Source organism: Cibotium barometz, chromosome 34 (genome assembly GCF_041138505.1).
Source record: "Cibotium barometz isolate CiBa-2024 chromosome 34, ASM4113850v1, whole genome shotgun sequence".
Taxonomy (NCBI): Eukaryota; Viridiplantae; Streptophyta; class Polypodiopsida; order Cyatheales; family Cibotiaceae; genus Cibotium; species Cibotium barometz.
In genome coordinates, this window is record NC_141079.1 from 34,033,976 (window position 1) to 34,049,299 (window position 15,324).

Consider the following 15,324-nt stretch of genomic DNA (forward strand, 5'->3'; position numbering starts at 1 on the left):
ATTAAACAAATAAACCAGAGCTAGAGTGCTCTAAAACAAAGAGGAGAACGACACCTGTTGGCCCCAAAGCTTGGCGCCCCTTACGGTATTTCTTTATTCAATCTCAATGGAAAAGCTTAACTGAGTACAACAAAGCCAGTCAAGGAAAAGAAACCTACATGTCCAATCTGGGAACCCTCAAGACCTCTTAGCATAGAGGATACACACACATATCTGTGTCCCACAAAAGCAACTTACACCAAAAAGCCAAAGAGAGGGAGTAGAGAGGGGACCTGTGTTTCTGTTCTGATGCGCAACACAGTAGCCAATGCTTTCCCTCTCCAGTTGCTAGAACAAGTCCTGAAATCTGATGCGCCTGCACATACAGCAGTTCTGCCCGCCTGCAATCCTCTCCAAAAGCAAGAGAAGAAGTCCCACGCAGTCCTGCAGCCTGACTGTCTGTATGCTCTTTCTTCCACGCCTGAGTTCAGCGCTGTCCCTCTGTTTTTTTAGAAGGACTCTCATGCTGCCTGGAGATAGTGTGTCTGTATGCTCTTTCTTCCACGCCTGAGTTCAGCGTTGTCCCTTTGGTTTTAGAAAGACTCCCACGCTGCCTGCAGATAGTTGCGCCTGTCCACCATCTCTCCCAAAAACCAGAAAAACAAGAAAGGGCAGCCTGCAGCCTGAATAAGCGCTTTTCTCCTTTTGAAACTCCACGCTTCAGCCAGCCCACCCTTCAGCCAGCCGCCTTGCTCTTTCTAAAAGCGAGAGAGAGAAAGAGGGGAGAGAGGCGTGTGCTTCCAAAAATGGAGTAGCCCTTTCTCTCCATAAAAATCCTAAGGCCCTAAGGCCCTTTTAAGTGTATTAAAACTTATGCCTAGGGGCCATCCAAGGTTACAACATTATAAATATTAAATTTCTTGGTCCCCCTTCACACTTGGGGATGTCCACACATGTTACCATTTGTCCTGGTACCCAAGTATGAATCGTGAAATATTTATCTTGCTCACCGACCACCATACTCACACTTATGCTGTACCAATTTCACAGGGTCATGACACCGGCTGCAAATTTGTCTTCAAATGCAGGGCTAAAGCCATGAGCTCGCATCTGCGTGAAGATCCATCTTGTACTCTGAGGTCAAGGGACTCCCAAAATCGGGGTGCGTGTGGAGATCCTAGCCAGGAGAAAGTCCTTCCAGGGCTTGCCGCCAAGAACAAGGCCACAAACTATCAACTTGTCCAAAATGGTGCGGATCTCAATGGAAGGGCCGATGATGACGAGACTCCCTTGCGTCGGGACTGAATGATTATTCTCGAGGCGACCTTGGCTTGGGCAAGGCTCTCATCACTGCAAAGCCCAAAAAAATTTGTCGGCCTCCCATTGTTGTGAGCCCAAAAAAAGTTGCCGATCGTTGAACCTGACCAATGCAAGCCCAGGAGAAGGCCTAGCAGGAAGTGATGTACCAGATGGTGGCAAGAAGAACTTGATTCGCCACCATGACAAGGAAAGGCTGGTTAAACTAGGATATAATAGCTATGCTTAGAAGAGGAGGTAGTAGGTGGTACTGCAGGGAGATTTCGATGTGCACTTGGCATAGAAGCTAATGAACTACAGTGCCCCGCTTGAGATCCACTGATAAGCCTTAATGGACTCCAAGTCAGGGTGGGCGATGAGCCAACCCAAAGTTTACACGACTTGTACCAGTTGATTTGCGCTCCAGATGCACTGCAGAAGATCTCTATTGCCTCTGTAAATCTTTGGAGTTTCCCCTTATCTTCGGACCGGTATGTCATCGGCAAACTCAGAATCGTCCTAGAGCCCTATCTCTTGAGCGGAGAGAAAACTACTCATGGCCTCGGTAACAAACAAAAATTGATAAGTGCCAGTGGATAGGCCTACCGAACCGAGCGAGAAAGCGGAAATCTATCACCTCTGTTTCCGTGAATGAGAATCTGGTTGTGTGGAGTTGAGGAGAGGCCAAAAAAATCTTAGACCCACTCCTAAGGGAGGCACGTCGTCCCTTCTAGAAAGCCCGAGTCCACTCTATCATAGGCTTTCTCAAAATCTAGAAGGAGAAAAATAAGATCTTGTTGCCTCAACCTAGCCGAAGCGGTCGCCTCCCAAAAAGTGAAGATGTTGTCCAGAATACTCCGATCGTGGATGAAACGGGTCTACAGGCCATGGATCAAATCGTGGAACAATGGCTGTAGTCACCCGGCTTGATGGCCTTGGCTAGAATTTTGTAGGCAATCCCTAGGAGAGTGATGGACCTCCACTATTGAATCTCTAATTTGTCACCACCCTCCTTGGAAATCAAATGGATCAATCCCTATGACAGCCTCTCTGGCATGGCTCCCATGATGATAATCTTATTGAAGGCAACTTAGATAAGGTGCCAGTGGACAGCTCTACTGGACTGAGCGAGAAAGCGAAAATCTATCACTTCTGACTCCCTCAGTGAGAATCTTGCTGTGTGAAGCCAAGTAGAGCCCAAAATCTCCTCGAACCCATTGCTCAAAGAATCCCATCGGGCACATCGTCCCCTCCAGAAATTCCTAGTCCACTCTTTCATAGGCTTTCTAAAAATCTAGAAGGAGAACAATAAGATCCAACTACCTCAACCTCACCGAAGCAATCTGGGCCTCCAGTGCTGAATCTCCAATCTGTTACCACCCTCCTTGGGAATCAAATGGATCAATCCCTTTGACAGCCTCTCCGGCATGGCTCTCATGGTCATAATCTCATTGAAGGCAACATTGAAGCCGCCTTCCATGAGATCCGATGTTAGAGAAATACGGAAACCGGAAGCCCATCTTCTCCCAGGCGTTTGCCCCTAGGGTGTGCCGTTAGAGCCTCGGCAAGCTCCTCTATAGTAAAGGGACTCAACAGGAAAGTCCGGGGAAAGAAAGAAAGAAAGAAAGTTATAATTACGTCTTACAAAAGACCCAATGTGCCTATGAGACAAAAGATGATTACAAGTATCCATGGAATGTCATCGGCATATGAAAGCGGGAGGAACCACCTCTCTCGTATGTTGCCAAACCTGCTCATGCACGTCCAGAACCTATGAGGACAGAGGGCACCCATGAGGAGAGAACGGAAGAAATATGTGGCAATGGCTCTCACATGGGGGGATTTGCAAACTGCAGATCCATCTTGGCCACGCAACCTGCAGATACCATGGCTCCGCTTGTGTGGGCTTGCTATCTCAAAGAAATTCCCGGTGACCTTGTCTCCCGCCTGGGTCTAGGAGGCAGCTTTGGCACGGTATCCGTACTCCACCCTCTACTTCTCAATGGAACTAAGCTCTATACGGGCTGCAGCCAACTGAGCCTCAATCCATAGGCTATCGGGGCTACTCTCCTGGAGTTGCTGCAGGGAGGCTAGGCTCCGAGGCTAGGCTCCGACGGATGCCCCTCTCTTGCTCTTAGAAGCCAGCCAATCTGCTCTGCGCTGCCTCCTGTAATAAATTGCTGATCTCGCCAAGGCCTGAGTCTAAAGCGCCTGTGGGGCTGAACCTGAGGAAAAATCCAGACTCCCCCAGATCTCCTCTAGCTTGCTGCATATCTCGGAGTCCTGAATGAGGCTCTCTGGGATCTGGGTGCTCAAATGTCTGTCTTGCCTCCCTGAGTCTTGATGGGTGCATGATCGGAGAAAGTCGTGCCTGCCAAATACCAATCATGCCACCACCTCCACAAGCCCACTCATCTACATAAAACTGGTCTAATCTGGACAGGTTAGGCCTGTACTCCTCCTATCGGACCTCGAGAAACGGAGACGCCTGGGGCCACGTTCAAACTCCGGTAAATGCCAAGGATCTTGTTCTCCCAGAGCCAGCAGAACCAACTCCTCTCAGGCCGAGTACTCTGTACCAGAAACTATAGCCATGCAATCTCTGAGTGTGTTCTCTGCCAAGTCTCACATGTTGAAATCCCCACTGATTAAAAGAAAAGCACCTGTGCTAAGGAAGAATGGTGACGGAAGAGGCAGGGCTGGCTAGACGGACAACTCGAAGGAGGAACGGGGCACACAGGAGGAAGGATAGCGGGGCTGATAGACAGGGAGTCAGGCAGCGCAACGGGGAGGCGAGGGCAACAGCAAAGAGGAAGAGGAGGGTGAGGATGAACAAAGGAGGGAACTGGGGGTGGCACACAATCTGGCAGGCTGCACATTGGGGCGAAGGCGAGCTAGCAGCGAAGGAGAAGATGAATCTAAAGAACTTAAATTTATTGAAGTACTTTTATCTTAACTTTTTTGCCTCCGAAGTCGAGATCCTTCCAACCAGTCAAATTCGTTGGCTCTCCAATCTCGACCCTCTTTTTAAAGGGTAGGGTAGAGAGTCCTATGCCCACTGGAACACAACCCTAACGTAACGAGTTGTCCACCATCGGCTACAACAAGCCGGGATTAAACTTGAGACCTCTCGCTCAAGAGTGCAATCAACTACCAACATCAGTACATGCTGCGTAAAAAATTCATATTAACACAAAATGTCATGCATTCAATGATCAACATCATTCATATAGAGGAACATAGTGTTTTATAACGAAGGTTTGCTATTTGCCTGTCACTTGATCAACACAACCCTTTTTTTTTTTTGGTTAAAATTATTGTTCTACTAGTGGATTGAAGAATACGCTTGTGAGAACCACAAGTCTTTTAGTAAGTCGACAAAACATTACAATCGAGCTTCTATACTTTCTGAAGACACTGCTGGCAAATGTGGTTTCAAATTGTGGTAGAACCGGAATCAGTCAAAAAAGGGGTGTATGTGGGGGGGGCAGCTGAGGCCATCTCCTAGTCACAGTTATCCAATCCCTTTTTTTTTTTCCCCTTTTTTTTCTCTATGATTGGGGGGGGGGGTGTGCGGTGGTGTTGGTGGGGGATTGCCTTATAACTATTTCAGAAGAGTAGAGTTTAATCAACCGAGTTGGTGGTTACTGGCTGCATGAGTGGAAGCTAACGATGAATCCTATTATTTGGTGGGATGTGTGCTTGATTATTTTTTGATTTCTCTGGGAAACCATGTAAAAATGATATTAATACACAGAAGAAGTCTTATATTCTTTTGTAAGCCTCTTATCATTAAAACTAGCTCGCTAAATCTTCAAGAAAGTTTATTTTTCATGAATGATGTTAATGAAAAAATGTTTGGCTGCTGTCTTCTTCCCTTGTGCATGTGATGCAAAGAATTCATTTCCATTTGTCAAGGATCCCAACTTTACAATATTTATTGATGCTACTATTATAAAAGCTTTAAACATTATAAACTTCTATGTCTTTATGATTTTGTCGTGAGGTTCACTGTTCACAATGATGGATTGTACAGAAAAAATCTCTTGAAAATACAAATCTAGAAGCAGAGAATCGTCATCTGCAAGAGAGTTTGTTCGAGTTAAGGGAACAGAACGAGAGGATCCAGAAAGTTGTTGGTAGCAGTTTTGAAATTTTTTCTAACTTCTCAAAATATAAACGCAATAGTGCAGAATTCCTATACCATAATTCTTTTGTTGTTGTTGATGTAAGACCATTCAAGATTGCAATATTCTTGCATGTAAACGCCTCTGGGACATACAGCTACATTGCGTTTGGAAATGGAAACTCTACAGGATGCAACGACCCAAGAAAACTACAGAACCAATGATGAAAACCTCTCAGGAAAACAGAAGGAGGTGAGTGCCAAAATGCAAAAGAACATGCAAAACAATCCAAATAAAAAATGGTCTCCATCTCTTCTAATTTCTCTTTTGCGTGAATATGTCCTCAACGTGGTGGCATATATGCCACTTACATTGTGCGGTTAAGTCTAGTCTCTTGTGAAGTGTATCTTGGTTATGAAGTGTAATTCCATCATAACCCTGATGCTTTGTACATTTGCCCTGCTACTAGGACCACTAGCTTCCATTCTACATGCCTCTCTTGTTGTGGTTGTTTTTTATCTGCATGATTATTGACTGGACTTTGTCGGTGATTTGATATTGTTTTGCTTGATAAGAAAAGTATTAATGTGACCTTTGCTGTGAGGTTCAATCACCGAGTGAATCTTGTAAAAGAAAGAGGCCCAGACCCAATTATCAATGCAATAACTTTCTACCCTTAGAAACTTTGCAGCTATAGGAGATATCCAGGAGAGGCACTATACATCTTGTAGCGGCCTCCTTCACAGAGCTTGAGAGTTAATCAGTTGCTTGGGAACTATCTGAAAGTAAGTTCCTTTCTCCTTATTGTACGCGGCCCGCATATTGCTCATTCCTAGAAAGCCAGAAACTCTAATAGAGGATGAAGGCGACCTTTTTAAAACTTATCCAATTGTGCCAAGATACTTCCATCCCTGCTTCTATGGCTATGCCAAGAGTAAGGTGAAAAGTTGGGCCTCCTTTGGAAGTCATCCTCCATCCAACTGTCCCTGCCATAGAAGGAGAGTGTGAATCTATTCCACAAGGCGCTCTCCAAGGGGTGAGTTCTACCCTCACAGCCACCCTTTTTGTTAGAGGGCTGCTTAACCATCTTGAAATCCCCTCCAACTATCCAATGATCTGATTGGGGGAGGAGGTTTGTGATGGTGTCCCAAAAGGTTACCCTCTCCCCTCTCACATTAGGTGTGTAAATATTCAAGATGCCCAACTTCTGACCTTCATGCATGACCATAATCCACTGCGCCCTAGCAGGTATGATAACACCATATCCAATAATATGAGGCATAAGTGAGGCTGAAACAAAAATGCATACATTACTTTGGTCCCATTTGCCCCTAGGTAAAATAAGTGTAGTAGCAAAGTGCCTCTTCTAGTGAGAAACCCGCTGGCATTGGTTAGGCTTACATTGCTTCAACAGATTGTCAGGTCCCAGAAGCAGCACGAAATCCTCAAAAAGCTTATTGTCATGAGCAAGCACCATAACCCTGGGAGCCGCGTCCCTGCCGAGCATTGGGGCACCTATAGGACCAGCCCAAAAGCCGACCCAATGGCCTCAAGCATTGGCCAATACGTGTGTAGAAGACCTGGGATCTGACTGTAAGAGGAAATCGGTTCCAGGCTTCTTCAACAGGGTCAAAATAGCTGGTGTATGATAGGAAAAACATCGTTCTTGGGGACAGATGGGAATGACCCAATCACAAACTTGGAAACAGGAGGGTTGCGAGCTCGGCTTTTGGGTCGTTTTGGCACCCTTTTAGATCTCTGCAAGGAGGGTTGTGAGCTCGGCTTCTGTAAAATAAACAGTTCACCCAGATGGGGAGGATTGATTAGCTATGATGCTAATCTTAGCGAGAAAGGCCGAATTGAACACAAGGAAGAACTTTCCGATGCTGAGGATAAGCAGGAAATGGAGGAAGAAGGCCCAATACCAAGGCGAGACAGCAGGCCAAGGCAATGTAGCAGGAAGAGGAGGCAGGCAGCAGAGGGGGAAATGGTGGGCAGCAAAGGGAAGAGAGCAAAGGAGGGTGTAACAAGGGAGGGCGGCAGCAGAGGTGGATGGCATACAACACAGGAGGGGGGGCAAGTGAAGGCGTGCAGTAGAGGGGATGTAGGCAGGAATAAGAGGGCGCACAGGAGGGGGGCAAAGACAAGCCTCAACAAGTAGGGAGCAGGACGTCTTCTGGCAGATTCCGGTTTGGATGTAGGGTTCACTTGGATTGCCAGATACTGTGGCTGCAAAGTTGGCATTGACATCTCCGTAGCACAACAATTTGTGCCTGTGCTCATGAGCATTAAAGCAAACGTCAGCATTGGAGTAGCAAAAAGCTTGATTTGGCATCTAGAGCCTTAGTGGTTAACCAAGTGCTGCTGGCAATTGCTTGGTTTATCACTTCTTGTTGGGTTCTTCATAGGGTATGCATTGGCGAGTTACATCACCTCATTCAGAAGTTTCTTTGGTTAGGATTAGTTGGCACAATACACACCCGGGATACAGGGATACAGTTGCATGGGAAACCATTATCCTTCCCAAGCAAGAGGGGGCATCGAACATCATAGACTCAATGGTGCAGTGTAAGGCGTTGCTCGCTCTGTAGGATGATTGTTAGAGGAGTTTTTCTTGGCACTGAGCCATGGAAGGAATTTCTCATGCAACAGATTACAAGGTGTACTCCTATTAGAGGAGGTGACTGGATATACGGAGGACCACCTTTTATCTTCTTAGAGGTAGAGCATCGACCCCCATTCTCCCCCTTTGTATATCCATTTTTCAGGCTTGGGATTGCATGAGGAGGTTCTTGGTTCACATACCTTGGCGGCGGTCAGCTGGGGAGGCTAATAGACAGCCCATTATGTGGAATGACTTGATCTTGGATGAGTATGGTAGACCTCTTGGGGCACCTTCGCATATTCAATGGGCTGGTTCGGCGTCTCAAATTGAGCTATCCTCTTACTTGGAGAAGCTATGCTCCCTAGTGTTCTGCTAACTAGGTTAATGGAGTTTTTGTACCTTTTGGTCCGTTTCAAGTTCGTTTCGAGGGTCGTTCGCATGCTATATGGTTTCCGCAAACATCCCGGGGGAGTGTTTGTTTGAATTGTCTTTGTTCAAGTTTAGGTTTTCTGCACTGTAGTAGCAGCATACATTTGGTGTGCAGACAGAGCTATCATCACTGCTTCATCGAGATCGCATCTTGAAGCTTATCATCACCAGCTTCGTCAGGATCATCATGAACTTCGTCAGGATCATCATGAACTTTTGCATCCCTGCTACTAGTAACAGTTGTACTCTCTATACTCTTTTGTGCCATGCATTGCAAAGAACTTGCTATTAATCTCTGCCATGGGGCAAGCTTGGTGGTCATATTTGTTCATAACCGGAGTGATGGAGACATCACTGTGGTACTCGGTAGTCTAAGTCATTGGCTTCACAAATTGGATAGGTATGAGAGTTTGGCACATAATGCTTGTTCAGTTATTGCCACAAGTGCAATGAGTGACGAAGAACTATGGCATACCTGCTTTGGTCACTTGAATTTTGGCACTTTGTTGCACCTTAAAAGGCAAGAGATGGTGTCAAAGTTTCCAAAGCTTGAGGCTCGTGTCAAACATGTATTTCAGGGGTGCATTTCGGGCAAGATGCAACGGGCATCCTTCTCGAAAGATGGGTCAGTGAGGGCTATCCAAAAATTATAGCTTATACATAGTGATGTATGTAGTTCTATGAGGACACCATTGATCAAAGGATCTCTCTAATTTATGACTTTTATTGATGACTACGTTAGGAACACATGGTGTATCCGTTGAAGGCAAAGTTAGAGGTTTTTACATGCTTTAGACACTTCGTTTCTATGCCGGAAAATGTGTTTGCATGTGAAGTTGGTACCCTTCGTACATATCGCGGGGGGCGCGGGGAGGGGGGTAGTATTTGTCAAAGGAGTTTCATGTATATATGGCTGAAAGAGACATAAAACATCAATGCATGGTACCTTACACACCTTAGCAAAATAGGGTGGCTAAGAGGAAGAATAGATCTCTCATGGAGATGGTAGGTTGCATGGTTGAAGGCCAGGATTTACCTCATATTTTGGCTAAACAGGTGTCTCGCCAGGGCCTTGTAGACAATTACCCCTTATGAAGCTTTGAATGGTAAGAAGCTCTTTGTGACTCATTTGCATGTTCTTGGTTTTCTTGCTTATGCTCTTGTGCCTGAGCGACAATGCAATAAGCTGGATGATAAGGCGGTAAAATGCATTTTTGTGGGATACAACTCGAGATGCAAACGGTATAGACTCTACCATCCGGCCACAGGGCAGATTATGGTGAATAGAGATGTCATTTTTGTTGAAAACTCAGTTTACCCATGCTTTTATGCAAAAAAGCTGCAAAATGTATGCTCATAGGACATCTTTGATTCAATCCTTTCTTTGCCGGATAGCCATATATGGCTCACATCATGCATCTTATTCTTTTGTGGATCATGCTCTCATTGCCAGTATATGCAATGAAGATGAACGTGTTTCCTTTGAGGAAGCATAGGAAAATGATCATTGGGATGCAGGCTATGTAGTACGAGTATGATTCAATCATCAAAAATGACACTTGGTAGGGCATGTCAGTGGACTTTGCCCGGTGGATTATCCCGTCCTCCAGCATTATGAGAGGCGTCCTCAGGCTGCCCATTCTTCTTAGATCGGGGGTCAAACCCTCTTCTCTTCCATGAGAATCGTCTCATGGAATGTTCAGGGCCTTGGAGGGCTTCCCACCCATGGTAGGAAGCGCCTTCTAAAGGACCAGCTTCACCCTGCTGTTTTATAGGAGGGTCTATTGATATACTTTTGTTGCAGGAACACAAATTGGATAGATCTCAGTGTGGCAAAACTGGTAAGATGCTTTCTGGCCACACCTTCTGGTCCTCGGCTGTTGGGACTAGAGGTGGTGTTTGCATTTCAGTGGCAGCATCTGTTATTCCTCATGTTATTGGGCACGGTGTTATCATCCCTGCTAGAGCGCAGTGGATCTTGATTATGCATGAGGGTCAGAAATTGGGAATCTTGAATATCTATGCACCTAACGTGAGAGGTGAAAGGGTGGCCTTTTGGGACACCATTACAAATGTCATTCCCTAGGTTGATCATTGGATAGTGGGAGGAGACTTCAAGATGGTTGAGCAACCTTCTGACAAGAAGGGTGGACGCGAAGGGGGTTTACACCCTTTGGAGCGAACCTCATGGGAGAGATTCACGCTCTCTTTTTTTGGCAGGGATTGTTGGACTAAGGATGACTTCCAAAGAAGGCCAAATTCCTTATCTTTCTCTTGGCATAACCCGCAGGAGCGAGGATGAGAGCATCTTTGCACGTCTGGATAGATTTAATGTGGATGATTGGTCCCTGGATAGATTTAATGTGGATGATTCTTCCAAATGACTATCCATGATACATAGAATGGGTTCCTCCAAGGAAGGAGTATATTTGATAACATCTTTTCTTTTTGGGAAGCTGTCGAGTGGGCAAAGGCTAGTCAGCAGCCTCTTGCCATTCTTTTGCTTGATTTTGAAAAAGCTTATGACAGAGTGGATTGGGATTCTTTGGAGGGCACTATGGCACATATGAGGTTTTCCCAAAACTAGATCAGAGGGGTGTCCTGCCTATACAGGGAGGCTCATAGCATTGTTTTAGTTTGTGGGGGGCACGGCGAGCGTTTTCAGATTTTCCGTTCGGTGAGGCAGGGTTGTCTCTTCGCACCTTTATTGTACCTCATTGTAGTTGAGGCTATGAGCAGGTTTCTTCGGGCTGCCCCTGGTGTTGTGGGTCTCAGGCTGCCTTATTGCATGGAGGAAGAGTTTTTGGACTCTGAGTTAGCAGATGATATGGCGTTGTTCCTTGAGGCTTCACATGCTTGTTTATGTGCTTTCCGGACATCCTTGGAGGCCTTTTGTTTGGCAGCAGGAGCTACTATGAATTGGCATAAATTAGTTGGTTTTTGGATTAGTGATTCTCCTCTTGCAAATTGCGGTACAGATGTTGGTTTTACTTGGATTGAGAGAGGATGCTCTACCAGATACCTTGGTTGTGAGGTGGGCGTTGACATCTCCCCTGCACAACAGTTTGCTCCAATGCTCTTAAGCATTAAAAGCAAACTTCATCACTGGAGTAGGAGGAAGCTCGACTTGGCCTCTAGAGCTTTGGTGGTTAACCAAGTTTTGCTAGCCACGACTTGGTTTATTGCTTTGTGCTGGATTTCTCATAAGGGCTGCATTTGCCCGCTTCGTCGCCTTATTCGGAACTTTCTTTGGTCAAGGCTTGATTGAAATGCACACACTAGGGCCAGAGTTGCTTGGTAAACCATTATCAGGCCTAAGCAGGAAGGGGGATTGAATATCATTGACCCTGAGGTGCAATGTAAGGCTTTGCTCTGTAAGCTTGTTGTTAGGGGCTTTCTTCCAGGCACTGAGCCGTGGAAGGACTTTCTGATGATCACGAAGTGTGTCCCTATTCGCGGAGGTGACTGGACTCTTAGCTTACGCTTTATTTTTTCGGATGCAGTTCACTGCTCCTCTTCATCCCCTCTGGTTAGGTTCCTACGGGCTTGGGACTGCTTGAGGAGTTTTTTGGTACACATCCCCCTGCGTTTAGTGGAGGAAGCTAACCGGCAGCACATTCTGTGGAATGATTTGATCTTAGATGTGCATGGTAGGCCTCTTAGGGCAGCTATGCATATTCTTTAGGCTGGCTCGGAGACCCTATGCCCCACAGTGCTGGCTTGGAAGAGGTTTCAGAGCCTCACCGAGGTGCAGAGATTGGATTTCACGTACCATTTGAGAGGCTCTAGGTGGAGGATTGCATAGATTGATGCAGCCATTCCCAACCATTGGATTACTGGATCTTTTTTGGAAGGTCTTAGTTTGGAGTTTTCTCTGGGACAGGTATTCCTCTCCAGGTTATGGGTATCTCATTGCCTGGGGAGGATGATGTACCGGTCTTTTTTTCTGTACAGGATGGATGGCAGCTGAAGAGATGTGATGTGCAGGACATTATTGAGGGTCCCCAGATTCGTCCAGTCAAAGTTGTTGGCAGGTTATGGAAGCACGTCTTTGTTGACCCCCCCCCGCCCGCGGATGATCACAGAGAGTTTTAGCCTTTGGTTGTATGGTGGCTGGCCTATTAGTCATTTGCATTGGGACTCCCGTGAGTGGGAGTGGAAGGATGCTTGTAACCCTTTGAAAAGCATGCCTTTTTTCAGTTATACGGTGCGGAATGCCAGACATCTTATCTTGGGACACATTCAAAGTGTCCCTACTCTTAGACCCTATTGGGACTCTTACGGCATTTTGATTGACATTTAGAGGGTATTTTGGTGGAGATTGTGGCATTCTTATAGGAAGCCACAGATTTCCTCCTTTATCTGGGTTTCCCTTCATGGTGGTCTGGCCACCAATCAGTGGAGGTCTGTTACTGGTGCTTGCCCAGCATGCCCTAGATGTGCAGGAGCTTCGGAGTCAGTTTACCATTGTTTATGGGAATGCAGGGAAGCACAGAGGGTTTGGTGTGCGACCTCTTTGGTAGGATTAAGAGAGATGCTATCATTTCTTTTGGTTCTATCATTTGGTTGACACAGTCTGGGCCTCAGCTGAGATCCGAGGGGACTGATAGGAGCTTGGCCATGGCAAGGAGTTGCTCGGCAGTGTTGTCTTCAGGATTTGCAACTTTCACACTTTGTCTCTCCGGCACAGAGATTAGATAGTTCTTGGGAGATTATTACTAGCATCTTAGCTTGGAATATCTAGGAGGCTAGATGCACTGAGGCCATTGAGGGTACTCCTGTTCTTGTTTCTCAGTGTCTTTGCAGGATTTAGAGTGATATTATTCACACCATTATGGCTACCTGGGCCAGAATCCAAGGATCTTCGAGGGCTGTGGAGAGGAAGCGCGGCCAGTTTATGAGAGAGTGGGACATTGGTATCTTTTTCGCGTCCTCTCATTCGGGACTCTATTGGCAGCATAGGGCTCCTGATTGGTTGAGATCTTGACCTTGCTTGGTGTGAAATCTCCATTTTGTAGAATTTTTCATACTTAATATAGAAGTTTTTTTCTGAAGAAAAAAAAAGGCCATTGGTACAAAAAGTGGGTTTATAAGCTTAAGCGTAATGATAACAGTGGCGTTGCTACAAGGCAAGGCTTGTTGCAAAGGGTTATGCTCAGTCCAGTGTGTTACTACATTGGCAATGCATCATGGATGGAATGTACATTAGTTGGATATCAAGATTGCCTTTTTGAATGGTAATTTGCATGAGGAGGCTCAACCTCATGGTTTTGTTGAGAACGGATATGAGTCTAAAATATGCATGTTAAGAAAAGCTTTATATGGCCTCAAGCTTTATATGGCCTCAAGCAGGCTGGTAGAGAATGATATGAGAAGACACTTGGTTGTAGATGGTTTTTGCAATAGTCCAACTGAGAGTACCCTCTATGTAAAGAGCAATAAGAATTGTCTTTTGGTCATTGTTTTATACGTTGATGACATGTTGCTCACATGCCCTAATGAGGAGAAGATTTCAACCTTTAAGGCTGAATCACATGTGTCATTTGAGATGATAGATTTGGGCTCATTGCATTATTATTTGGGCATATAGTTTATGCAGTGGGATGATGGTATTGTAATGTGGTAGTCAAAGTACATACAAAGATTGCTTAGACGATTTAGTCTTGAAGACTATAAGCTTGTTGCTACACCAGTAGAGACAGGTGCTAGGCTCGGTCTCTAGGATGCCAGTGAACAATTTGATGCATCACTTTATTATCACGTTGTTGGGTTCATCATCTATCTATGCAACACATGGCCACTTGTTGTCTTCTAGCTTCTAGCTGAGCATGTTCAGTCCTAGAAGTAAGCCAAGTGAGTATTTTGATATTTACAGTGTGCATAGTCCCTTGGACTATTCTATGCCAAGGAAGGTGATATTAAGTTGCATGCTTTTAGTGATTCCGATGGGTTGGATGTTATGACACATGAGTGTCCACTAGTGGCTTTTGCTCTCATCTTGGTGATTCATGTATATCATGGTTCAACAAGAACTAGTGGACAGTGGCTACTCCGAGCTCTGAAGTTGAGTACATGAGAGCTTTTATAGCAATTTTGGAGTGTGTATGGCTTAGACACCTTTTGGGAGACCTTGGTGTTGGACACAAGTCTCCCAGCTTCATCTTCACCAACAGCCAGAGTGCATTGGCCATCGTTGTTATGAGGAACCTAGTGTTTCATGCTCGCACAAAGCACATTGAGGTGCATTATCATTATGTCAAGGAGAGTCTCATTGTAGGAGAGATTAGCCTGGCTTATGTCACTACACCAACGACATTGTGGCAAATATGTTCACGAAGGCTCACTCACGAGAGAAGCTTTTTACAAAGCTTTGGGCTTATTACCAGAGATTGATCAGCCACACGATCCTTGTACATGCTCACATCATCACTATAGTGGATTTGTAGCCATTGATATGGTAGTTATGTGTAGACGTAGGCTAATAATATTGTAGGATACTTTTTTCCTGCTTCAGCGTTACCCTCCCCCCCCCCCCCCCCCCCCTCTCCAAGCGTGTATACACACTCTTATGAGTGAGTGTGAGTGACGTTATCATGTCACCACACTTGCTCTTCACTCATTCTTGTCAATCTACTCTGAGTGTTGTACTTCTCTCTATCTCTCCTTGCTTATTGCATTTGTGTGTGTTTTGCTACCTTTATCTCCATTACCATGTTGGATTGGAAGAGACTTAAAAGCCTCACGGATAAGAGAGGGGTGCTTACGTAGTATCTAAGGGGTACTAGTCGGAGGAGCATATTGATGCCACCATACCCAATCACTAGATCACAGGGACCTCCTTGGGAGGGCTTCATCACTCGTGGTTTGGAGTTTTCTCTAGGACAAGTG

At 45.6% G+C, this 15,324-nt stretch overlaps 1 protein-coding gene across 18 annotated transcripts in view; it reads left to right on the forward strand.

Annotated features, from left to right (window-relative positions):
- The window catches only part of LOC147618948 (uncharacterized), a 222,548-nt gene that overhangs the window by 140,829 nt on the left and 66,395 nt on the right, over positions 1 to 15,324 (forward strand). For 17 of the 18 annotated variants that reach the window (XM_086774131.1, XM_086774139.1, XM_086774128.1 and 14 more), the window contains 2 exons: positions 5,312 to 5,414; positions 5,560 to 5,654. In XM_086774131.1, coding sequence (XP_086630257.1) covers positions 5,312 to 5,414; positions 5,560 to 5,654 — 198 coding nt within the window. Of the gene's footprint in view, positions 1 to 5,311; positions 5,415 to 5,518; positions 5,655 to 15,324 lie in introns of all 18 variants that reach the window. The other variant, XM_086774129.1, reaches the window with a different exon arrangement.